We start from the raw sequence: 27,246 nt of genomic DNA on the forward strand, positions 1-27,246 counted from the left end.
CTGGCAATGTGGGGAGGAGGCTCGTGACGTCACGGCCATGCCCCCTCAATGCAAGTCTATGGGAGAGGGCATGATGGCCGTCATGTCCCCTCCCTTAGACTTGCATTGAAGGGGTGAGGTCGTGACATCACGAGCCTCCGGCGCTGCACCCAACGCTCTAAACGAACGCCGAGTGTGGCAAGGAGATCGTGGGGGTCCCCAGCTTGGAACCCCTGCGATCAGACATCTTATCTCCTATCCTTTGGATAAGGGATAAGATGTCTAGGGGCGGAGAACCCCTTTAATATCACCTGGAAGATGTTTTTAGTTTTATGTCCTACAAAATAGAAGGCAGAAAAGATGCACACAATGCAAAAAGAATAGATCAGTGTTATATGAAGCTAAAAAGAAAGGATACAGGTTTCGGGATATGTTGTACAAATGAATTGGGAGCTGCAGAAATTCATGTCAATATATGACCTGTAGGCACCCAACCGAGGACACCCACATGAGCAGCCAAACAGAAACGCTGACATCCTAGCCATGAACCCTTGTCAGTTGTACCAAGCACAGCACCTACATACAGCCTGGTGCTACTCTTCAGCCCCATTAAAGGGAATCTCTCATCAGAACGTAACCCATTTTTCACATCAAGTTCTTATGTTACACATATTTTTTTATGTGTGGAGATTTTCAAATTTTATTTTTTTTAAATAATCCTGAAATCTTATAAGGGGACATTTATCAAGGTAATTAGAGCCTTTTTTTCTTCTTTGCTTACTCTGGGGGCACAGAAAGTCGCAGTGTGCACCTAAGTACTTTTTTGTGCGCCTTTGTGGGTAAGCAAAAAGTTACAAACAGCCTTATTTAAGCAAATTTATGATGTGCGAAAGTCGCTCGTAGGCAAAAAAAAGTCGCAAACCCCTTACAAAAAGTTGCAAGTCTGCCCCAGGTCTGACCTGGAGTACAAAACTCCCGTGCATGAGCAAATTAAAAAAGTCGCAAAAAGGTCTTACAAAAGTCTCAGCTGCTACTTTTTTTTTTTTTTTTGCTTATGTGCTCCAAATTTATCAACCCCCTGTGAAAGTATGATAAATATGTAGCACATAAGCAAAACTAAAGCAAAAAAAACCTTCAGAACTCACTTACCAAAGCAACAATGATAAATGTCCCCCTGTGTCATTAAAGGGCTACTCCTCTGGAAAATATCTTTTTTTAAATTGACTGGTGCCAGATAGTTAAACAGATTTGTAAATTACTTCTATTTAAAAATCTTAATCCTTCCAGTACTTATCAGCTACTGTATGTTGCACAGGAAGCTCTATTCTTTTTGAATTTCCTTTCTGTATGACCAAAGTGCTCTCTGCTGACACCTCTGTCCATTTTAGGAACTGTCCAGAGTAGGAGCAAATCCCCATAGCAAACCTGCTCTGGACAGTTCCTAAAATCGACAGAGGTGTCAGCAAAGACCACTATGGTCAGGCAGAAAGGAAATTCAAAAAGGAAAGAACTTCCTGTGCAAGATATAGCAGCTGATAATTACTGGAAGGATTAAGATTTTTAAATAGAAGTAATTTACAAATGTGTTTAACTTTCTGGCCCCAGTTGATTAAAAAAATTATGTTTTCCAGAGGAGTACCCCTTTAAGCCCAATAAAAGGCTGACACTTCATGTTCTGTAGAGAAAAGCAATCTTTTCTTTACCTTTACAAGCAGGATTACAATGAAAGATGACACTAGTGTACAGATATCATAGGAACAGGCAATTCACAATATGTGTTGGCCACATCATCTTCCTCCCTACTTTATGCCTCTGCACAGGTACACAGGGCATACATAGAATTTTTTACTGTACAAGTTAATGTTTCAGCTCCGAACCATTGTTTCCTATTAGAGATGAGCGAACTTACAGTAAATTCGATTCGTCACAAACTTCTCGGCTCGGCAGTTGATGACTTTTCCTGCATAAATTAGTTCAGCTTTCAGGTGCTCCGGTGGGCTGGAAAAGGTGAATACAGTCCTAGGAGACTCTTTCCTAGGAATGTATCCACCTTTTCCAGCCCACCGGAGCACCTGAAGGCTGAACTAATTTACGCAGGATAAGTCATCAACTGCTGAGCCGAGAAGTTCGTGACGAATCGAATTTACTGTAAGTTCGCTCATCTCTATTTCCTATGTCCATGTGGCTGCTGTAAAATATATCACTAAATGCTGTTAACAGACAGGACAATCTCGGTTATGTTATATATTCTCTTGATTTTTTTTAACTTATGGTGGTGCCTCCTCAATAACCTATTTTTCTATCATCTGTTCTTTTGTGTATAGTGGACGTGATCTTCTTCACAATGCATATATATGTGAAAACTTTCTATAAACTATTTTAAAGAAAAGCAGCACAGAAGCTCCAGCAATGTGACAGTCCCCATAATAAAGTATAAAAAAATGGAAAAAAAAAAAGTTTTAAATTCCTCACTGATCCATGCCTTATTAATTTTAACAAACATGAGTTTATCCATGTTTCTGGCAGACAATCTTGTTCACTTAGGGGTGATCCCACCTGCCTCACTGACCAATCTCTCTGATGCTACACTGGAGGTGTTCTAACCAAAGGCCTAATCTGGTGGTCGAGAAATCCACGAGGTCTAGGCTCATAGTGTCTGTCAGAGAAAGGGCACAGCTTAGGTATGCATCAACCTGGTTAGTTTAGGTGATGATTCTTGTCAGGGTTTGAAAGCTCGACTTCATCATCATGTACTCCAACATGGAGATGCTGTGGCTGCTGTTGCCTCTTGAAGGGGTAGTTCTGGAGTGAAGAGTGGACCTCTGTGTTTGGGTGTGTAGCTTCTTTTTATAAAAATCCAATTTAGCCTCCTTTATGAAAGGTGAAAACAATCCTCCCATTCTGGCTTCATAACGAGGGTCTAAGTGTGTTGCTATCCAGTACTGATCTCTTTCCTTCAAGCGCTAAATGTGCCGTCAGTTCGCAAGCAAGAAAGCATACAGCTCGCCATTCATGCCAGCTTTTCCGAGGGTCCCCACTTGTTCTGCCTGCATTCTGTACTACCTAAGTTGGTCATCATGGTCCTCGTTGTCCTCATTATCATCATCACTGTCGCCTTTATGTAGGTTCCTCACCCCGTATCCCTTCGACAGATTCCATCTTCAAATCCTCCTTAGAACCCACTTTCTCATCCTCCGCATCCAACTCCTTCTGAAGAACATCCATACTGCTGCCAGCCAGATGTGAACCTTCATCCATCATCATCCCAGTCAATCATCACTGTGAGTACTTGCGCCAAAAGGAATATCAGCGGTATAACATGAATAACTACACTGTTGTCCTTGCTGACAAATCTTGTTCCCTCTTCGAAAGGCCTGAGTATACAACAGGTATCTTTGAATTGCTGCCAATGCCTCAGCTGAAAGTCACTCTGGTTCCAAAAACTGTCTGCAACATAGGAATTCTGTCAATGCTTTGCACTGCTGGCACAGTCGGTCCAACATGTGTAATGTTGAATTCCACTGTGTATGAACGTTGCAAATAAGTTGGTGTTTTTCGTGCTGTGGGTCCAGCAGGGCTAAATTGAACACAATAGCTAGCACATCACTGAGACCATCACAATTTTTCAAGACACTTTTGACAACAAGATTTAGCACATGTGCCATGCATGGTGTGTCATGCCACCTACAGGAAGGGCAGCCACGATGTTTCCATTATCAGCGAAAACATTTCCCAATCTCAGATTACGAACAGAGAGCCAATGTGAAACTTCCTGCTGCAGACAGGGCAGAAAGTCCTCAGCTGTGTGGCTTTTCTGGCCCAGGCTTAGCATATGTACCGCATAACAGTGCTTGACTCTGTACTAATGAAAGGAGGGTGGAGGAGGAAGGTAAGCTATGCTTTTCCCAGTGGAGACCTGCAAAATGTCTGTGGAGTAGGACCTGGATGAAGAGAAGGATAGGTGGCAGGTGGCAGAAGTTGAACTGGATCAGAGTAACCGTGGAGGTGTCACTACTGTTTGATGGTCTCGTATCAGTGTAGCCTTGTTCTGCAAGCAGTTGACCCAGTGGGTCATAAAAGACATGTATTGGCCCTGGGCATAGCTACTACTTCGATTATCTACCATGGTATACACTGTGGCTCACCCTCTCCATCATACAATTGTGTAAACCCGGGAATTTTTTTTTAGCAAAATAATGGTGACAACAAGATGGTACAGTAGCGCATGCACCACCAACAGTTTGGCCAGGTTCGAATTTAGGCACATTACAACAGGATGACTTTAGGAATACTGTTGTCTGTATGACATAGATTCTCCAATAATTAACTGAAAGGATAGAGGAGGGGGACACTGATGAGGGAAGGCAGAAAATGCGCTCCCTGTTGATGAGACCTGGCTGCTAGATAGATGAGAGGGATCTGAAGGAGCAGCAGCAGGGGCAAAGTTTTATTTGCATTGTGGGGTGTCTCGATTGTCCCACGTGGCTTTGTGATGCCATTCCATGTGCCAATGTAGGGACTATACTCGTACCCTGGCCATGGCTCACTCTATGTTTGCAGAGAAGGCATAGTGCCATGTTTCTGCATCTGGTAAGGTAGAAAAGAATTTCCACATGGCAGAATACCTGACAGGTACACCACCACCTGACTGTGCCTCTCCTTTGGAAGGTTGTTTTCTCAGGTCTACAGATGCAGCATTGTCACTGTCACCTGAGCTGATAATTCCAGCAGGTCTATGTTTGGAACATTTGACAAGTGTTCTGGCCTTACCTTAGCTATGCAAAATTTGTATCCCACATTCACTATAAATGTTTTTAATGCATATTTATGTTAAACACATATAAAAACATTATATATCTGATTAAACCCAGAAAATACAATCAATTTTGCTTTAAATATGCATTGCAAGTTTACTATGAATACTAATAGTGCATGTTTATGTTAAACACAGGTAGAAACACTGTATGTCTGATTAAAACCCCCAAAATACACATTAATTGGCCTTAGATGCCTATTTCACATTCACTCTCAAGTCTTTAAATGCATATTTGATTTAAAATACAAGTCAGCCCACTGCTTTGCTCAGCTTGCTTTGTATTGTAATGTGATAGCTGTTATGGGCTCATTTTGCAGTGACATTGCTGGGATTTGTAGTGCACAAACTGGACACAGTAATGCAGGTGACAGGAGTTCACTTTAAGTGGTCATCCTATTGATCAATGCTTTGCTTATCTTGTTGTCTATTGGATTAGTGACAACTTTTTGGGATCTGTAGTTCCTGTGCATTTTTCTCCAAGATGGGGGCCACAATGCAGTGCAAAGGGCTTAATCAGCCTCTTAAATCCACCCCTTTACTGTCTCCTGATTGGCCTTTGAGCTGTATGTCGCATAATGCAAGCAATAATTGTCTGGCCTCGGGCCATGTGATTTTGCTAGCTGTAAGGTATGCTGGGCTACCCTGACTTCATCTCAGTGTTCCTAGTACTTCCTCCATTCATTCAAGCACTAAAACTCCATGTGTTTCTCATCCCTGCTAATAATAATGTCATTGCTAGGCTCATGCTAGCCAAGCCTGGCAAAGTTTGAAAGTTCTGAGAAATTATTATATCCTAAAGTTCTGAGCGAGACCAGGTTCACCGACTCCGCTCACTCATTCTGTTGCAAGCCTGGCTAGCCAATCAGAAGATGGGAGTGTCAGACCAATGAACATTATACCTTATACCTTTATACGCTTATACCTCCTGGCGGCTAGACATTAAAATAGGTGGCTGCTAGCACAGCTCTCTGTGGCTGCAATCTATATGCCTTCAGTAGCTTTCCTCTTTTATTTAATTTTAGCATTTTTTTATTCTGACCATTAGCTTTTACCTTGTGTTTTGCTTGCTGATTTGGACCTGACCCTAAGGCTAGGTTCAGACTACGGAATCTACGGGCAGAAAATTTCTGTCTGGAGATTCTGAGTGTGGCCAGCACAGACCGAATCAGTCGTCGATAGGACCGCGCGGACACTACAGTCTTCCGCCTGAAGAATGAGCAACGCCATTCCAAGCCGATTTTCCATTCACAAATTCCGCTTCACAAATTCCCTAAAATTCTGAAGTGTGAATTTGTGAACGGAAAACCATTCACTACACTATACATTTTAGTAAGCGGAATTTCTGCCTGCAATTTCAAAGCGGAATTGCAGGTGGAAATTCCGTAGGATGCTGAGCGCCCGGTCCACAAAGTGTAAGGAGGTGAGGAATGATGTACAGCATCACTACTCACCTCCGCTGGCTGTATAGTATACAGGGGTGCATAGTGTACCCATATATACTATACAGGAGTCGGGACTCCTGTCACCAGACTGACAGGACCCCCTGCTCCTATAGCCCCTTTGGGCTGTATACAGTAGAGATAGCTGTATTTTGTGTATACAGAAGCCAACGTCCACTTACCTCTCTTGCTCCTGTCCCGGCCGGGTCCGTGTAGCTCTGCCCCCCTAGTGATGACGTCATTAGGGGGCTGAGCTACAGACGGGAGCCAGGCCAGTAAGGGTGTGAGGCTCTGTTCACATTGTACGTTTTGAATAATGTGAACAGACCCTTCTGGCAGTGTCCTCCGAGACAGGGAAACTCCAGCTATTGCTAAACTACAACTCCCAGCATGCCCAGACAGCCAAAGGCTGTCTGGGCATGTTGAGAGTTGTAATTTTGAAACAATTATTGGCTCTCTGTTTGGGAAGACATTGTATTATGAGCCTAACACCAGCCTAGGCGGTAACAGGTTGGTGTTATTTAGGCTGGGAGGGCCAGTAGCAATGGTCCTCGCTCACCCTGGTAATGTCAGGCTGTTGCTTCTTGGTTGGTATCTGGCTGAGAATAAAAATTAAGGGGAACGCTATGCATTTTATTTTATTTATTCATAAAAAAAAAACGCATAGGGTTCCCTGTCTTTTTATTCTCAGCCAGATACCAGCCTAGCAGCAACAGACTGACGTTACCAGGGGGGCGAGGACCATTGTTACTGGCCCTCCCCAGCCTAAATAACACTAGCCTGTTACTGCTGAGGCCCAGGAGCGGCATTTTTGACGCTCCGGGTTTGTTGATATCAGCTCTTCCCGACACCCCTGTGGCGGTGGGTACCGGGGTAATAATTGGGGGTTGGCGCTTGCTGTTTTTGGGGCTAACGCTAAGGCCCGACTTAGTAATGGATTCCATCAATAAGACTGCTTCCACTACTAAGCCTGAAAATTCCATTTAAAAAAAAGAAGACACATTGGAAAAATTATTCTATTTTAAAAGACACTCCTCCACAGCCCTTGTTAACCATTTTATTAAAAAATCCAGTTCATCCGCAGTAATCCATCGAATCCACTGTAATCCTCTGCATACACGGATCTGAAACGAGAAGAAAAAAACCCCCACAAAATATTGGTTAGTACATTTTTGGCACTGTCTGCTGGGGAGAACACCCATTTGCAATGTCTTCCCAAACAGGGAGCCTCCAGTTTTTGCAAAACTACAACTCCCAGCTGTCTGGGCATGCTGGGAGTTGTAGTTTAGCAACAGCTGGAGTCTCCCTATCTGGGAAGACACTGCCAGAAGGGTCTGTTCCCATTATACAAAACGTACAATGTGAACAGAGCCTCACACCCTTACTAGCCTGGCTCCTGTCTGTAGCTCCACCCCCTAATGATGTCATCACTAGGGGCAGAGCTACACGGACCCAGTTGGGACTGGAGGGAAGTAAGCGGACTTCGTCTTCTGTATACATTATATACAGATATCTATAGATAGCGGTATATACTGTATACCACCTAAAGGGTTAACCTACACTGTCCAGCAGTGTAAGTTAACTCTTTCCTTACTGGGCTGGCAGCAAGGGGTTAAGTGAGCCAGCAATGTGTATACTGTATACACATTGCAGGCTCACTGTAAGTTCTTGCTGGACAGTAGATATAGGACATACATCTACTGCTCAGCATCAGCTGTTCTCTCGGCTCTGTAGACGTGGGCACAGCTGAGTCCCGAAATTCACATCAGGACGATCGCAGCGGGTGTCAGGAGGAGTGACATCCGCTGTGATCTGTCCCTTACTGCAGGTACTACTGCTCCCAACATGGAGCACACTCTGCTCCATGCTGGGAGCTGTAGTACCTGTACTAATAGACAGATCGCAGCAAGTGTAACCCCGCTGTGATCTTCCTGTATAATGTATAGATGCGGCCGGCCGCTCTTCTATGGTCCCCTGCACTAGCCAATCAGAGCTCTCTGTGGGAAATATGAATAGGTGTATATATAGATGTATATACGGCAGTGCAGGGGCCATAAAAGAACGGCCGGCCGCATCTATACATTATACAGGATCGTAACAGACCCGGGCGATCTTTCAATTAGTACAGGTACTACTATTCCCATCATGGAACAGTGTGTTCCATGCTGGGAGTAGTAGTACTACCTAAAAAATGTTTTAAAAAAAAAGTGAAAAACACATACACACACTACATTTTTATTATTGTCGGCTACATTTTTTGTGCCCTACCCGCCCACATAAAGTGATCCCTGTTTAAACATTTATTAAAATTGTGTTATAAAAAAGGTACATTTCGTTAAATACAATTTTTTGCATCACTACTGTATCTTTTTTATTATAATTTTTTTAATTACCCTACGAAATTTTAATAAAAATGGTATCTCCATCCCTTTTTTGGATCGCTAAAGTCCAAAAAAAGAATAAAAACCGCCTGCAAAAAAAATGCCATGCAGCAGAATGGGCGTTTTTATTGGCTTTTTTGCAAAAAAAATAAAAAATAAAATAAAAGTGGAAACCTAGCCTTACTCTCCTTAGTCTGCCTATATTACATTGTCTTAGTTCTGATTTGGTACTGGTTTTTGACCCCTGGCTTGTATCTGGTTTACCCTTTTTCATTCTGTATTTTATGGACCTAGGTAGTCTCAAACGTTTGCCGTCATCATCCAAAATAAATGATTAAAAGATATCAATTTGGGGGACTCTCGCTTTTTATCATTTCCTAATACATGAAGTCATGGTCTGAAAAGCTGGATGTGGTTAATCCTTGTCATTTCTATTGATTAAATATATTTTCTTAGTCTAAAAACAAGCGATTGTTTCTCAAATGAAGTGAATTATCTGTAATTATCTGATTTCTCTTTGCATTCTGCTGAAAATCAAACAAACAAAAGAGACGACATTTTCACAAACATACAACATAGCTCAAATACCAGCTGTTTGTGTCTTCTAATGGACATCTTTAACTGTTTATTTTTCCTTATACAGCTTTTTAATTTACGTAAACAGATTTCACTCATGTCAAAAGATGCAAAGCATAAACACTTTTTTTTCCTACAGAACCTAGCTTGTTTTCTATCTACATAAACAGAAAAAACCATGCATTTGGCCCCCAAAAAAAGCAATTCTGGTGGTTTATCATTGTCATAAAATATTGTACTGTGTTGGCTTGACAGAAAAAAAAATGTGATAGATATAATCCAGATTAAATAACATAAGGCAACGTTAGGTGTTGGAAAACACCTTATTATCCGGAGATTTTGCGTTGGTGAAAAGAAACTGTCAGAAAGATACAATATGTGCACGTTGCACACGTCTTTCGAAGATTTATTCTGACAAAAGTGTAATGCGCTATGAAACAGAGATTTTTTTCCCTGAAGCAAATATGTATATACATTCCAAAAAAAACAATCCATTAAATCCCAAACAGTTAAAGGGGTACTCCGCCCCTGGACATCTTATCCCCTATCCAAAGGATAGGGGATAAGATGTCAGATCGCCGGGGTCCCGCTGCTGGGGACCCCGGGGATCGCTGCTGCAGCACCCCGCTATCACTACTGCGCAGAGCGAGATCGCTCTGCACGTAATGACGGGCAATACAGGGGCCGGAGCATCGTTACATCACGGCTCCGCCCCTCGTGATGTCACGGTCCGCCCCCGTCAATACAAGTCTATGGGAAGCGAGCATGGCGATCGTCACGCCCCCTGCCATAGACTTGAATTAAGGGGACGGGCCGTGATGTCTTGAGAGGCGGAGCCATGACATCACCCTGCTCCGGCCCCTGTATCGCCCATCATTATGCACAGAGCAAACTCGCTCTGTGCAGAAATGATGGCGGGGTGCCGCAGCGGCGATCCCCAGGGTCCCTAGCAGCGGGACCGCGGCGATCTAACATCTTATCCCCTATCATTTGGATAGGGGATAAGATGCCAGGGGCGGAGTACCCCTTTAATCACTTTAGCCACATTTAACTTTGGATAATGGTGGTGAATCACATTAATCTTAGAAATGAAGGAAATATATATTAAAGATATGGCAATAAATTATGAATTTAGGGTATGTTTACAATAATGTAAATTGTTAGTGCATATAGTAATAACTCAGGACACCTATAGGAACCACACAGCCATTGAGCCCCTGCCCTTTGGATTCCTCCTCCTTCAGGTGCCCTTTCTCCCCTGGCATTTGGGATGGCAGTACTCATTGGCAAGAGCAGCCAATGGCAGCCTCTGGTGTCCAATGCTTGACTGTGCTGCTGCTGACTCCTCCCCCTGTCGACCACCATGCGTGTACACTGACATATGGCATCCGACCTCCCAACCATGTTGCCATGCTTCTACCTTGTGTACACTGACCGCTTGTAGGACCCAGCTTGTGCACCTTAGATCAATGTCGAGTGCTGTTGTGGGTACTAAGTTGCAAAAAAAAGTGCTCTGGCTCTGGCTGGCTCTCTCTGGCCTTCTACACATTGGGAGTCGCAAAGTTGATCGGATGCATCTTGTTGAAGGGGGGAGTGCCCAGGGAGGTAATTTGAGAAGTTGGGACCCTAGAGTGTGGACAAAGGAATTGCATTTCACGAGACGGTTCACGAGCCTTAGGACTCCAGCACGGAACTCACTTAGTGTTGTATGGTTGCCTTAGCAACATGACCGCTCAGCATGATCTGTGTCTCTCCATGCCAAACTGTGCAGAATGCATTGCAACTGTGGAAGTACACTATAAGTCCTAAATATAATTATTATTCTTTGCCTTCTAAATATTAGCAACAAGTTTAAGAAATTGCATTTTTCTGGAAAAACATTAGAAAACAATGTCATAAAAAACATGTAAAAAGTAATTACTTGTTATGTGTTTTATTTTGTGAATAGACACTGCAGCCAAATGTTAGCTAAAAATCCATAGGAAAAAAGAAAACACTATACTCACTATACTTTTTTGTTTGTGACATTTTTTTCCCACTTGAAATGCCTTTCTTGGCTCAGTGGCAGATTTCCCAAACCCCAGCATACATTTTTTAAGGCATTTACCCAGTTTGTAGCATTTTGTTATAAATATGACAGATCTTAGTCCTTTATTCTCCAGCTTGTTTGCCTTGATGCAATCTTCTGCCTTCCTTTGGTCAGTAGATTTCACTCCAGGTAGCTTGTTGCTGTCACTTACTAAGGCAGCAGTGAAAAATCTCAACAAACCTGAATGTAAAAATCCGCAACCTGCTCATATTTCCACGAGTAAAATGTGGCAGGATGTGGATACGATTTATAATCTCCCATCCACTTGCCTGCTACTTTAATATGCCATGGTTTCTAACATGTGCAGATCCGCAGGTAAAATCTACAGCTTTTGCCACCATGTGTAAGTGTTCTGTATTGCTGTGATTAGTGACACTCTACACTGTCCCATTTAGCGCTTAGAGCCAAGAAAATGGAAATGACAAAGTTGGCATTTTCTACACATCTATTTGCTAAGATTTCTGTGGTTTATTTAGGATCTCAACACACCTTAATGCCAGATGTTTTGCTTCAACATACACAGCATTAATTGACATGGTTTGTTGGAATAGATGAAGTCATGTTTAATAAAGTAAATATACCTAAGGTGAGCCTTTTTGGGTTACAGTCAGGTGATAATTGTTTAGTGCAGCTGCCATAGTTCAGTATTTGCAAACTTTAGGTTTTAGCACATCATGTTTTAAGAAGTATTGTGTGATACTTCACTATAATAATTCTTGACTAATGCCAATGTAGAATAGTCAAAGCAGTGGCACTAAAGGCATTTCCCCACTTGCTAACAAGTGCTGGCAGGGCAGTTTATATGAAAAGTGGGAAGTTTTCTTGCATGCATATATACCATGGGGACTGGTTAAAAAAGGTATCTCCAGAAACCACAGGACACCAAAACAGATGATTTGTAGCCCACACCTTGACAGGTCACAACTATTTTAGTGGCAAGAATTTGACCTACAAAATACAAGGCTTTGGTATTGCAGTGTTAAAGATTTAATATGATGGTACTTTAATATGATGGTCTTTGACGTCATGTAATGATATGTCAAAACTTTTGATTGTCCATGTCTGAGTGATCAGACCCCAACTGATAACTAAAACAAGTGGGGAGAAGAGCTCACAGCTGATTGCTTCCCACCCCCCCACCCCCCAGATTTCTGTGTGCGCCACCAAAATGGCCTCAAAGGCTTACATTAGGAGTTTGTCTCTGGCTCATTACAGCACTTGGTCTTGGTCTGAACACCCAGACCTTAACCAATCAAAATTTTAGACATGATTTTTTTTTTAACAATCTCTTTTATGTATGAGCAGCCTAAATGTGTCCAGCAAAGAACTTCATATAGCTTTATACAAAATGCAGAATTGCAGGAATATAAAATAAATAAATAAAAACGTCAAATCTGCGTACAACCATATTATGGATCCCAGAAAATACATTGAGGCATTCTTCCTTTTATAGCTTATGGTGTGTGGTTGAGGCTTAAAGGGGTCATCCAAGCCTCGTATAGCCCATCAATATTAAAATGATGAAAGCTGTAACCCCTTCAGTGATTAAGTAGGCCTGTTAATAAATGCAAAGGTGTTAGTACATGTAGCGGCAGTGCAAATTACTGAACCCCTTTGAGTACTTTTTTGTGCCAGCTAATTGTTAGGGTGCAAGGAGTCAGACCCCCGCTGATCTAATAATGATGGCCCATCTTGAAGATAGGCCATCAGGCTTTAAAGGCTGGAGAACCCCACTAAAGGCCAAAGTTGGCTTAATCTGTCACAGGCAACATTATTTGTTTCGAGTTAAATTCTTTCTCTGAGAGAAGGCAGGTTCATCATATCTCAGCATCTGTTCCACGCCCAGCTTTGTGTTTGGTAGGTTTTAAAGTGATATAATGGATTTATATTTGTAATCTTTTTCTGAATAACAATGTTTTAGATGTGATTCCTGAAATTCCCCTTACTGGAAAGATTTGGGTTTTGCTACTAGACGTTTATGTTGCCACTAACAGAAAAGTCTTCAAAGAAAAAACAAAACTCTTATCAGTACATTTTCCCTATAGAAAAAACAATATTCATGCTGCTGCAAAGCTAAATGATAACACTGATCAATGCTATGCATATGCCTGACAGTGTTAACAATCTAACGATTGAATGTTATAGTCCCCGACAGTAACTAAAAAATAGTGAGAAAATAATAATGCAATAAATCTGAATAAAACCCCCAATAAAAGTTAAACCCCTTAAGGACCAAGCCCATTTTGACCTTAAGGATCAGGCCAATTTTCATTTTTGCACTTTCACTTTTTCCTCCTCTCCTTCTAAAAATCATAAGGCTTTCAATTTTGCACCTACAGACCCATATGTTTTGTAATGACATCAAACATTTATTAACAAAATCTACTGCAAAACCAAAATATATATATTTGTCAGGTGAAATTGAAAAAAATGCCATTTTGTAACTTTTGGGGGCTTCCGTTTCTACACAGTGCAATTTTCTGTAAAAATTACACCTGATCTTTATTCTGTAGGTCCATACGGTTACAAGGATGCCCAATTCATGTAGGTTTTATTTTATTTTACTACTTAAAAAAAAAAATCCAAACTTCACACACCATGCACGACTATGTTTAAAATTGTCATTTCCGGTACCATTTTTGTTGTGATGGGACTTTTTGATAGCTTTTTATTAGTTTTTTTATGGTATGTGAAGTTACCAAAAATGCACAATTTTGGACTTTGGTATTTTTTTAATGTGTACACCATCGACCGTGCGATTTAGCTAACCTTATATTTTAATAGTTTGGACATTTACGCCCGTGGCGGTATCACATATGATTTTTTTTCTTTTTATTACATTATTTAATTAAAAAAATTAGGAAAAGGGGGTGCTTCAAGCTTTTATTGGGGGGGAAGTTATTCACATTTATTCTCTCTTTTTTTTTTAACACTTTTTAAAATTTTTTTGTCCCCACAGGGGGCTATAGTATGCAATCTTTTGATGGCTTACACTGATCAATGCTATGCCATAGCATAGCATTGATCAGTGTTCTCGACGCTCTGCTGAACTAGTCTGCTGAGATGGCTTGGAGCAGCAGATCGCCAAATGAACAAGAAAGAGGCAGGACCCTTTCGTTGTCCAGTAAGCTGATTGGGACATCACAATGTTATTGCGATTGTCTGATTGGCGGTGCCCGGCATTAGCTGTGGGTCCTGGCTGCCCGTAGCAACCGGGATCCACCAGGTTTAACCCGTTCTCCGCTCCTGAGAATGGTTTAAACCCTGTTAACGGGACCAGGGACCAGGGAGTACAGGTATCCTTAAGTCCAAGGATGCCAAGGCGTGCCTGTACGCCCTGTGTCCTGGACGGGTTAAACCACCCCTACTTTCCAATAAAAAAAAAATGTAAGCAAAAATAAACATATAAACATATTTTGTTGGAAATGTCCGAACTATTAAAATATAATGTTAATAAAAGTGCACGGTCAATGGATGTAAAAAAATTACCAAGGTCCAGAATTTCTGATTTTTGGTCCCTTCATGTCAGAACCTATAGGGTTAAAAGGTTCTGACAGATTCTTTGTTGTTTTCTTGTTGCTGGGTTACGTCAGGCTGTCTGGACTGGTCAGCTGACCTTGATTGGAGCACCTGTTCTGGCTCCATATAAGCTGATAGTCTACTCCCAATCCTTGCCTGCTATAGACCTCTGTGTACTCCTAGCTCTGTTATATATGGAATTTTAACCCTTTGGCTACGCTCTCTGACTTTTCTCCTGGCTTTGCGAATTGGCTTATCTGTGACATCGCTTTGGACTGTGGACAGCGACTTATAGGCTGACATTTATCATTGTCTTTAGACTGTATTTTGTGCCTACAAAAGGCGCAAAATGGTGCAAGCAGGGTTTATTTGCACTTTTTTGCGCCTTTTGGTTTACACATTTCTACTGATTTTGAGTTGCAATCCACTGATTTTGGCAATACACATGATATGAAAGGGTTTTATGAACAGTGCCTTTTTGTGAAAAGGCGCAAAAAAACTTGCAAAGCCACTGAAAAGTCTCTAAAACTACACCAACCCAGACTTAGCTTAGCTTTTTTGTGTATGTGAAGAGAGAAATTTCAGAAAAAGTGACCTGTCCTGTGACCATTTAATAAATGTGGTGCTCCTTCACATTACCAACACACAAAAAAAGGTGTAGAAAAATGCTTTACTTACACCTATAATGATAAATGCTGGCCATTGTGTATATGTTTAGTTATTTTTTGTTAGTCTGAGTGATTCCATTCTGTGTCCCCACCTCCGTCTGGATTATAGTTTATTATTTTGACTGGATTGCCCTCACTAATTGTAAGTAGGGACCGTCACCGTGGTTACAGACCCACTACCTAGGGCGGGTACGTAAGTAGGCAGGGATATAGGGAGTAGGCAAAAATAGTGTGCACTCCTTCCCTGCTCATGTACACAAAAAACTAATGAGAAACAGTAAAAAAGGTCCTATCAAAACAAAAATGGAACAGATAAAAACTACAGATCACAGCAAAAAAATTGGCCCTTACACAGCCCCGCATAAAGAAAAATAAAAGTGTTATAGGGGTCAGAAAAAGACAAGTGTAAGCATACTCATTTTCTTACAAAAACTTATACATTTTCAAAAGTAATAAAATAAAAAAAACTTTATAAATTGGGAATTATTGTAATTGTATGGACCTACAAAATAAAGATAACATCATTTTAATTGTAAGGTGCACTTTGTAAAAACAACCCCCCCCCCCACTTAAATAATTGCCAAATTTCCCTTTTTTTATTTTCTAGCCACAAATATCTATTTCTTTTGCCTTTTCCATAGATTTTCTGGTAAAATAAATGATGCCATTAGAAAGTGCAATTGATCCCGCTAAAAACATGCCCTCACATGTGTCTGTAGATGGAAAATGGAAAGAGTTATGAATTTTAAAATGCGAGAAGGAGAAAAATGAACTTCAAAAATATCACTGCATCAATAAGGGGTTAAAAAGTATAACTTTTTCTGCAAAAAACAAGCTCTCCTATGGCAATGGCAATGGAATTCGAGAGTTGAAAAAAATAAAAATAAATTCTTGACCGTTACAGCCAAGAATACACTTAGTGGAAGGTGTCAAGGGCTAAAGTTAAAAGAAAACCGATAAAGTTTGTAATAATTTTACTGTGCATTCCTGAGTAATGCATGGTTTGTTAATTGACTTATGGTACTGTACTTTTAGAAGAATGTGTAATTTATGTCTAAAATATACTATTGTGGACTATAATATTTAAAGCAAACAATATCTTCATCAATACAAAAACAACACTCTGACGGACTGTCTTCAGATAATGATATGTTTGTTTTACCTTGTGCTTAAAGAGCGGCTTATTCTGTCAATCATATATCATAGCGATGTAATGTAAAACACATTTAACTCATTTATGTCAGAATTATTATTTGTTTTGGGGGGGAAAAAAACTCTTTCAATTTTGTTGTCTGTTTAAACTGATGGATGATTTTTGGGTCTATACATATATGCATTCAGAATGTCTTCAGACTCTTTTTTTTTTCTTTTAAAATTTTACTATGCTGCGGCTTTCAGACCGTTTAGTCAGTACTTAGTTGAAACACCTTTGTCAGTGAGTACAGCCTCCAGTTGTCTTGGGTATGATGACTTACCCAATGTATTTAAAGGCCATCTGAGGTACAATGTCACATGGTCACTCACAACACTCAACACCAAAAGATTAGACCATATTGGACAAGGAAAACAATGATATAGAAAAAAGTATAAATTTTATTGAATAACAATCAATTTTAAAAGAACATACAAAAAACACATAATGGTACAACAACAGAGCTCAGGCAGATGAGTGGAGGGTAGATGCATCAATTGGATATAATAAAGTATTGCTCCTATAAATTATAATATTATAAAGGGCCTTGTATTAGATCTATGCCTAATAGTGGAATCCTTAAAGGAAAAGGCTAGAATGGATGATATGTTATACAAGAACTAGCAGCAGGTATTTCCACAAATGTGTGCACTGATACTATAACATGAACATGAAAACAGGGTAATGACCACTTAAATGTCGCTCAGTATCCAGAGGACTACAAAAAACACATCAAGACATGAAATGATATAACAATGGAAGAGCATGCACCCTACAGAGCAATGCCTCTAACCTCCTACCCCAAACGCATTTTTTGCAATGTGGCTTCGTCAGGGTACACCCCCTGACGAAGCCACATTGCGAAAACGCAATTGCGACTTTACATCACCCTATCCCAATCACTGAGAAACACCCCACAGCATGTTTCACTGTAGAGATGGTATTGGGCGGGTGATCAGCAGTGCCTGTTTCCTCCAGACATGACGCTTATAAATTAGGCCAAAAATCTTGGTTTCTTTCTGGCCACTCTGCACTTATCGTTTTTTGTACCCTTCTCCATATCTGTGCTTCCCCAGTATTTTGACCTGTACAAGCAGTATGATATGCATTGTCAGCTGTAAGACCATATATATACAGGGCTGTGTCTTTCCTAATCCTGTCCAATCAGCTGAATTTAACACAGGTGACTCCAATTAAGGTGTAGAAACTACTCAGAGATGATAATAAGAAATAGGAGCCCCCCCCCAGAGGTAAATTTCAAATGTGATAGCAAAGTGTGCAAGTCCATGTAATTTAAGTTTAAGTTTTTCCTTTTTAAGAAATTAGCAAAAATGTATTAGAGGGGTACTCCGCCCCTGGACATCTTATCCCCTATCCAAAGGATACCCAGCGTTTTAAAAAGTTTTGTTCAGAATGCTAGGTTTGGTCGGCCGTGGATGTCATGCCACACCCCTTCCATTCATTTCTATGGGCAAGGGAGTGGCAGCTGTGGTAGCTCATCACGCCCCCTCCCATAGACATAAATGAAAGGGGCGTGGCGTGATGTCACAACCACGGCTGCCCAAACCGAACGTTCTGAACAAAAATTTTCAGAATGCCGGGATGCTGCCCGGAGATCATGGGGGTCCCAGCAGCAAGGATAGGGGATAAGATGTCAAGGGGCCCCCTTTAAATTCTGTTTTCACAGACTATATATAGATATCACTGCATTGTTACTGAGCATAGATTATATGACAGGGATCTAGGTAGCTTCTATTTCTACTTGGGTGCTTGTTATAAAAGGTAATAAAATGATTCTGAAAAGATTAACACTCATTGACATTGACACAATTATGTTTCCATATAAACAGGTAGCACGAATACATTTAACATGATTTCTTTTTATCTGGCTTTGTAGCATTCTAATGTGATACCTTAAAATTAAAGACATAGGATTTGGAATGTTCTTAGGAGTCACACAAATACAGATTAAAGGGGTACTCCGGTACTCCAGTGGAAAGTCATTTTTTTTTTTTCAAATCAACTGGTGCTTTGTAAATTACTACTATATAAAAATCTTAATCCTTCCAGTACTTATCAGTTGCTGTATGCTCCAGAGGAAGTGGAAGAGGAGGTCTGACCACAGTGCTCTCTGGTGATACCTCTGTCCATGTCAGGAACTGTCCAAAGCAGGAGAGGTGTTACGATTCGGCAGGCTGGATGTGGATCCTCTGTGTCAGCGAGGGATTGGCGTGGACCGTGTCGGTGGATCGGTTCTAAGTTGCTACTGGTATTCACCAGAGCCCGCCGCAAAGCGGGAGGGTCTTGCTGCGGCGGTAGCAACCAGGTCGTATCCACTGGCAACGGCTCAACCTCGCTGACTGCTGAGAAGGCGTGGGACAGAAGGACTAGGCAGAGGCAAGGTCAGACGTAGCAGAAGGTCGGGGCAGGCGGCAAGGTTCGTAGTCAATAAGGATAGCAGGAGATCTGGAACACAGGCTTTGGACAACACTAAACGCTTTCACTGGCACAAGGCAACAAGATCCGGCAAGCAAGTGCAGGGGAAGTGAGGTAATATAGACAGGGAGCAGGTGGAAGCTAATTAGGCTGATTGGGCCAGGCACCAATCATTGGTGCACTGGCCCTTTAAATCTTAGAGAGCTGGCGCGCGCGCGCCCTAGAGAGCGGAGCCGCGCGCGCCAGAACATGACAGCCGGGGACCGGGATGGGTAAGTGACTTGGGATGCGATTCGGGAGCGGGCGCGTCCCGCTATGTGAATCGCATCCCCGCCGGCAATGTCAGTGCAGCGCTCCCGGTCAGCGGGTCTGACCGGGGCGCTGTAGAGAGAGAGACGCCGCGAGCGCTCCGGGGAGGAGTAGGGACCCGGAGCGCTCGGCGTAACAGTACCCCCCCCCCCCCTTAGGTCTCCCCCTCTTTTTGTCTCCTTGTCACTTCAAAAGAGACGAGAACATAGGGGATGCCTCTTGCGTCTCCTTCTGAAAAAAGAAGTCCTGGGTAGCTATACCAGCGGCAGGTAGTTCAGAAGAAGTGGGAATGGGGAGGGGGGGCAGAGGGTGAAGCTTGTCATTGGGCAGAGTGTCATCAGGACGGGGGCTAGGAGCGGTCACTCGCTGCGGAGGAGGTGCAGGAGCTGGCGGAGGAGATGGTTGCTGCTGTAGCAGTGGCAGAAGTTGCTGTAACGTGGCGGTCAACTGCGACAGCTGCTGTCCTTGTTGGGCAATTTGCTGCGATTGCTGGGCGACCACCGTGGGTAGGTCAGCGAGACTTGGCAGCAGCACCTCAGCGGGATCCATGGCCGGATCTACTGTTACGATTCGGCAGGCTGGATGTGGATCCTCTGTGTCAGCGAGGGATTGGCGTGGACCGTGTCGGTGGACCGGTTCTAAGTTGCTACTGGTATTCACCAGAGCCCGCCGCAAAGCGGGATGGTCTTGCTGCGGCGGTAGCAACCAGGTCGTATCCACCGGCAACGGCTCAACCTCGCTGATTGCTGAAAAGGCGTGGGACAGAAGGACTAGGCAGAGGCAAGGTCAGACGTAGCAGAAGGTCGGGGCAGGCGGCAAGGTTTGTAGTCAATAAGGATAGCAGGAGATCTGGAACACAGGCTTTGGACAACACTAAACGCTTTCACTGGCACAAGGCAACAAGATCCGGCAAGGAAGTGCAGGGGAAGTGAGGTAATATAGACAGGGAGCAGGTGGAAGCTAATTAGGCTGATTGGGCCAGGCACCAATCATTGGTGCACTGGCCCTTTAAATCATAGAGAGCTGGCGCGCGCGCGCCCTAGAGAGCGGAGCCGCGCGCGCCAGAACATGACAGCCGGGGACCGGGATGGGTAAGTGACTTGGGATGCGATTCGGGAGCGGGCGCGTCCCGCTATGCGAATCGCATCCCCGCCGGCAATGTCAGTGCAGCGCTCCCGGTCAGCGGGTCTGACCGGGGCGCTGCAGAGAGAGAGACGCCGCGAGCGCTCCGGGGAGGAGTAGGGACCCGGAGCGCTCGGCGTAGCAAGAGGTTTACTGTGGGATTTGCTCCTACTCTGGACCGTTCCTGACATGGACAGAGGTGTCAGCAGAGAGCACTATGGTCAGACAGAAAAAAACAACTCAACTTCCTCTGTAGTATACAGCAGCTGATAAGTACTGGAAGGATTAAGATTTTTTGGATGAAAACAAATATGTATTGAAAATCCATGGCCTTTCAGTTTAAGAAAATCACTAGCAGATTGTGTAAACATACGCTTAAAGATGTTTTTTCATAAAAGACACCCATTGCTTATCTTTAAGATAGGTGATAACTGTTTGATCAGTGGGGGTCTGACAACTGGTACTACTTCGACCTCCACCAGTCACAACAACAAAGTTCTGAGACTCCCTGGTTGAATAAGGATGTGGATGGATGTGCGGGCTGCAGATAAGTTACGAGTTCCCTTTGTGAGAAATCCCCTCAAATGCCTTCAGTATTTTGGGTGCTCATTACAATTGATAGCAATGTCTGCATTTTTTGTCACTTAAATGATACCTGTCATGTTGCTCTGATGACAGGATATGTTAGAAGCTCCCAAACTCAAAGCCTAAGACTTGCTCTAAGACTCATGAGAGGACATTTTTCCAGAGGTCCTATGCAAAGTATATGGGACTTCTAAAAATGTGTGATTTGATGCTGTGGGCAAAACCATGTAATTTAGATTTTAGGCAGATTGATAAATCTGGGCCATATTGTTTTTATAGTCTTTTATTGTATTAACAAAATAATGTAAAAATGTAAATGCCCAAAATTTCTTTGGATATATAACTTGACACAGTTAGGCTATGTTCACACATTGGAATTTCCGTGCGGAATTCCGAATTGGAATTCTGCACAGAGATTCCACTGCAGCAGAGTCCCATTGAATTAAATGAGATTCTGCTGCGCTGTGTACACGGCGGAATTTCCGTGTCTGCAGAAAGAATGAACCTGTTCATTCTTTATGCGGACTCTGCACGGAATGCATTGCCGTCTATAAGATGGAGCATTCCCATGCGGTCCTAGCGTGGACAATCTGCGGAACACCTGCCCAGTGATTTTCCGTGCGAACATTCTGACATGTAAACATAACCTTAGAGTCCTTTTATTGGAGTTGCAATTTGCATATAATTGATTTGGAATTTTTATTTCGCCCATATTTACAAACGCTCAATTTAGTTTTTTGCTTTTCGTCAATTTTCTTTTAGCCATTCATGGCGTTGTATGTTTTTTTATTTTACAGTTTTTGTATTTTTTCTGAATTTTTTATGATATGTTCTCCAAAAATTTTGGGAATACCTTTGGGGACTTGTTTGTTCTACTGAATTATTTTACATTTAATATTTCCTCCATAACTAGAGCTTCTATAGAAATCGCAAATGCTGGGAAAAGCAGTCCCGAAAAGTCACAAATGTCAGCTAGGTCTACTATTATTCTTATAATATAAGAATGGATTGCAAGTAATTTAATGGGACAGGTTGAATACTTACTTTGTTGCTTACAATTTCAGTGACATACATTGGCTTCAGAGATGCCAGAATAAATGAATATAAAAAAATGTATTTACATAAAACGTACAATTCTAATTCAGTGGAAAACTGTGCAATTCATTGGCATTTAAGAGATTTCCTGCAATAGGTGACATTGAAGACATTGTAGGACAATAGGCCAATAATAGATACAGTCCCCGAGCATGGAATGTGACGTGTAGAAAAGTGCACTTGGCATGTGAAGGAAAGCTATGCATGGCATGTTTTTCCAAAAGTCTTACATTCCTTGTTTAATGAAAATGCTTCCGTTTTGAAAGGGTATTTCTATACTGTAATATTTATTGTATTCATGCTGCACCTACAGTTTTTTTTGTAGCACTGCAGTCATGTGTGTTGTATAAGTATATTGACAAGTTTGATCATGTATTACTATAGTAATTTCTGTAGAACAAAAAGTACCTGAACAGTTTTAGTATTCCTCTGTCTAATGCTGGTGTTACACGTAATATAGCTGTTACCTTACTAGGCCCCCAATTCCTTCTATACATGTGAATGCTTGGCTTGGCCAAGCATGTATGTATTCGAAATATCTGGCAGGTAAAAGCTTACATGCCCATTGCCCAATCCCCCTTTCTGCCCAATATCTTCTGTTGGGGAGAGCCAGGAGGCCCTCATACCAATTCGATGGTTGGCCAGCCTCAGCAAATTCATCAGGTTTAGCCAACACATATTTAATTTGTATGGACAGCTTTTGGGGGCCTTCTGAAATAGCTGTACAGTAGGGAACAATTGTATGTAAATTATAATATATTCTGTTTTCTTTTTCTCACCAGACATATTTTGATGTTGAATTCATCGGCGGATCACTGCGATGATCTGGATGAACAAACTTAGAATCTGAGATCAAGCACAATGAATGGAAGGACATGCAATATGATCCATAGGGCAACAGGCACCCCACAAGGACCGGGCATGGTCAGTGGACAGCAGATTCCACCAATTAGAGTACATACAGGTACTCCATGTCCATCTTCTAATAGTGCCACACCCAGTCCGGCTAATGGAAACCTATATTTAAAGATGCCGCTGGGAGGTGGAGTAGCACCACAGAGCAATGAGAGCACAATCCACCTACCTGCTTTAAGTCCTAGGAGACAAGTTATTACAAATGGAAAACCTATATTCCAAGTACCACAACCACCTAACCTTCAACCATCTTCTTCATCCAAGCCAAAGCAACAGGAGTTTGGTTCTCCTTTTCCAGGAAACTGTGTGAAAGGTTAGTAGTCATAAAATGCGATGTCTGTTCCAAGATTTTTGCAGTGTTTTGTTGTATTTTACTGCATAGTGCAGAAAGATATTGAATCAGATTTGATTTGAATTTCATTGATGTTTTAAAAGACTTGGCGTTCTAATTCCAATAAAAGTTTTCTTTAGTGTTCATGTACTCACCTAGGCAGCCATATACTGTCATGTATATTTCTGGGGTTGAGATGTTGATCCAGGGATTTATTCTGTTTGCCATATTTCGAGTCGGGAAGGATTTTTCCCCTTGGCATAGGGTAATTGGTACCTTACTCTGGATCAACACAGTAAGATTATGAGTTGAACTTGATGGAGTGTTGTCTTTTTTCAACCACATTAACTATATTAAGTTATAATGTGCAGAAAACTATCATAAATAAACTGTTAAGTGCAAATAATAATGAGAGAAGTTATTATACATTTTATTTACTACAACATTTAGTTTTCAGTTTCTCCTTCATATGGGAAGGCAATGTACCAAATAAGCTTTGGTTCATCGATACTTTAGTTGGTCCAAATGGGTATTTAGCTGTAACAAAATGCATTCTATAAAATGGTAGCTCTAATCTAATTGTCCAGTACAAATAAACTTTGGGACCAATATTGGCGAATGAAATTTACACATGCACATTAGAGTCTAAATCTTTGCCTTTGTATCCTGTCCGCTATGAAGAAAAGAGAAAGTAACGTTATTACATTCCATTAGCCTGGAAGACAACTTTATTTTAAGATGTGTCCTCTTAAGAGATAAGCTGATTTGTAGGTCCAGTATTCCTTGCAAAATCAGGCATGCCCATATCAGAAATGAGGCCTGCTCGATGAGAGGGGGTGACCTTTCTTTATAATGAAGGCTGCTCGATGAGAGCGGGTGACCTTCCTTTATAATGAAGCCTGCTCAATGAGAGCAGGTAACCTTTCTTTATAATGAAGCCTGCTCGATGAGACCGGGTTAGTGTAGGTTCACACTACGTTTTGTACTTACGGTTCCTGTATACGGTTGGGAGGAGTGGGGGGGGGGCTTCCGGACTCAGCCGTATAGGGGAACCGTATTTAATGTATGTCTATGAGCCGACCGGAGTGAACCGCAGCCGCCGGTCTGCTGCGTTTTCGGCCGTATACGGTTTCCCGACTGCAGGCAAAAACGTGGTCGGCAAACCGCATACGGCCGAAAACGCAGCCGACCGGCGGCTGCGGTTCACTCCGGTCGGCTTATAGACATGCATTAAATATGGTTCCCGTATACGGCTGAATGCGGGCGCCGCGATTAAGCCCCGTCCCCTCCTCCCAGCCGTATACGGGAACCGTAAGTACAAAACGTAGTGTGAACCTAGCCTTACCTTCCTTGATGATGTCTATATGCCTGAATAGAGCATACGGACAGGATTTGCTTTCATGAGACAACCCTTTCAATTGACAACTAGCAAGGGGAATGGTGGTTGCTGTAGTTTGGAGTCTGGAGGTGGTCAACATTACAGTAAATACAATATAGTAAATAGATATTATTACAAAGCACATGAATATATGTTTTAGCTTTGGTGCCTCCTGCAATGTTGTTTTGTAAGAGTTGATTCTTGTGGGTTTCTGTAAATGTTTGTTTTCTCAATATTTTCTATAGCAATCCTGAGTAGTTGGGCTTTTCTTGGTTTGATGCCAGAGCGGTGTATACTGTCAACCAAAGTCAAATGTCTCTCCTCAGCAAACCTCTCTCTCCAATCAAAGCTCTTGGGCTTTACATAGCGCATTTACATACACTTACCCACTGGGGAAAGTGTGTGTGTATGTGTATGTGGGGAAGTTTGGTTAGGGGGGGTGATTCTGAAAATTTGCTGATTTAAGGTAGATAACAGAGATCTACAGGTGACTGAATGTGGAGTAAGATACCACTTTCTTTTAATAGAAGATATTACAAAGTTTTGCAATCACACATGTATATGTCAACGAGGTATATAGAAAAAGATGTATATCTGCACTCACCACCAGGTACAGCACTCAATGCTCCTACATGGAATCAGCGGCGGGACAAAGACTTCTGAACAGCTTGTGTGCTCAGAGGCTATAAACGGTCATTTCGCGCATGTGTGCTTCGTCCGGCCTTGACGAAGCACACATGCGAGAAATGACCGGTTATAGCCTCTGAGCGCACAAGCTGTTCTGAAGTCTCGGTCCCACCACTGATTCCATGTAGGAGCATTGAGTGCCGTTCCCGGTGGTGAGTGCAGATATACATCTTTTTCTATATACCTCGTTGATATTACAAGCCTGTCTCTGTTCATATCCTAGCACCGCCGTCATACTCATATGAAGACTGCTAGCCTCACTGTGCATACCAGTCCGATTGACAGTTAACCCCAGTGTTGCTGTATGCAGTAAGTGCCATCCTATACCCCTTCTGTGCACGTGACTATAGGTATGCTTTAGAGTTTATTAGAGCAATTTGCTAAACCTCTTAGGTTTGTATAGCTGAAATGGCTGTGCCATAAACAATGAACTGTACAATGTAAACCAATTGAAAACTTTTAAGAAACATTCAGACATCAGGAAAAACTAGAAATGTAAGAATGCCTTAGGAAATAGGACAAGCAGCCAATGTGTACTTCTTGGCAAAGATATTCTCAGCAGAGGAGAATTTGGGAAATTCTGGAAACCTCAAGTCACTTATTTTTTCCCTGTATTTTTTTTAAAGTTTATTACAAAATTTGCAAATCACAATATACCTTTTTTAAAGTATGAAAAGTACATATCACAATAACTCAACACCAACCATACCAACTTCAAAAGACCCAAGACCGAGAGAACTTAATTTTCACAAAGAAACAATAGAAACATGATTTTGTTTTTCCAAAATCTTATTAACTCACTATTTCATACTCTATTTGATCATGCTAACCTTGTTCTAAACATATAATGGTTCAATTGAAGCAAACAAATATAGCCCAGACTTATCCATCTGAGGACAAAAACTGGCTGATTGTCCCATAACCAATCTCAGCTCAGCTTTTACTTCTCATAGAGCTCTAGTAAAATGAAAGCTGAGCTGTGATTATTTTTTATAGGAAAAGAAGACCAATTTGGGTCATAGACTTTACTATTCTACAGTACAACTTCAAACTGCAATCTTCTGATGCTGCTCTATTGCACATGACCTAGAGCTGTCCTAGGATGAAGGTTTATTGGGTGGGAGTTGTGGGCATTAAACACTTATCCACAGGATAGGTGTGTGATCCCAGGGCATCTGACCGTTTGGACCCTTGTGATCTCTAGCGCACTCTGACCCCCACCCTCCAAAACAAACAGGACATTGCTGCGGGCCGGCTGGTGATTGGCTGAGTGGGCTATCACTGCTGAGACCAGTTTGTCTCAGAAGTTGAGGGCTGGAGTTCTCAAAGGTAAAAGACAGGCCCTGTTTTTAAGATCTGGGGGGCCCCAGTGGCCAGACCCCCTGTGATCATACACTCATCCTGAGTATTTGTTGGGCGATATCAGGCTTAAGGGAAAAGTATTACTGAAATAGGACTTTAAAATTGGTGGACAATCCTTAGTTATAAAGTTACAATATCATCCACAATTCTCTCATGTGGATCTATTATTTACTTTACTGTTTTCCTTTTGTAACAGAGTCTATTGTGGTGACCCACGGTGTACAGCGGGACCACGGGGTGTAGCGGTGTAGGTGGTGGGGCCGGATGGTATTAACCCCTGGGGCAAGATGTTGTTAATCCCTAGTCTTTGTGATGCCTGGATGTGGTTGTATGGTGTAGGGCACCACCGACAACCAACCCAGAAACG

General features: G+C 42.1%; 1 protein-coding gene across 3 annotated transcripts in view; it reads left to right on the forward strand.

Annotated features, from left to right (window-relative positions):
- Positions 1 to 27,246, forward strand: part of GLIS3 (GLIS family zinc finger 3) — a 417,907-nt gene that overhangs the window by 66,735 nt on the left and 323,926 nt on the right. For all 3 annotated transcript variants that reach the window (XM_056522352.1, XM_056522361.1, XM_056522346.1), the window contains exon 2: positions 22,989 to 23,434. In XM_056522352.1, coding sequence (XP_056378327.1) covers positions 23,068 to 23,434 — 367 coding nt within the window. In that variant the 5' untranslated portion in view covers positions 22,989 to 23,067. The remainder of the gene's footprint in view (positions 1 to 22,988; positions 23,435 to 27,246) is intronic.

The sequence above is a fragment of the Hyla sarda genome, chromosome 1 (assembly GCF_029499605.1).
Source record: "Hyla sarda isolate aHylSar1 chromosome 1, aHylSar1.hap1, whole genome shotgun sequence".
NCBI classification, from domain to species: Eukaryota; Metazoa; Chordata; class Amphibia; order Anura; family Hylidae; genus Hyla; species Hyla sarda.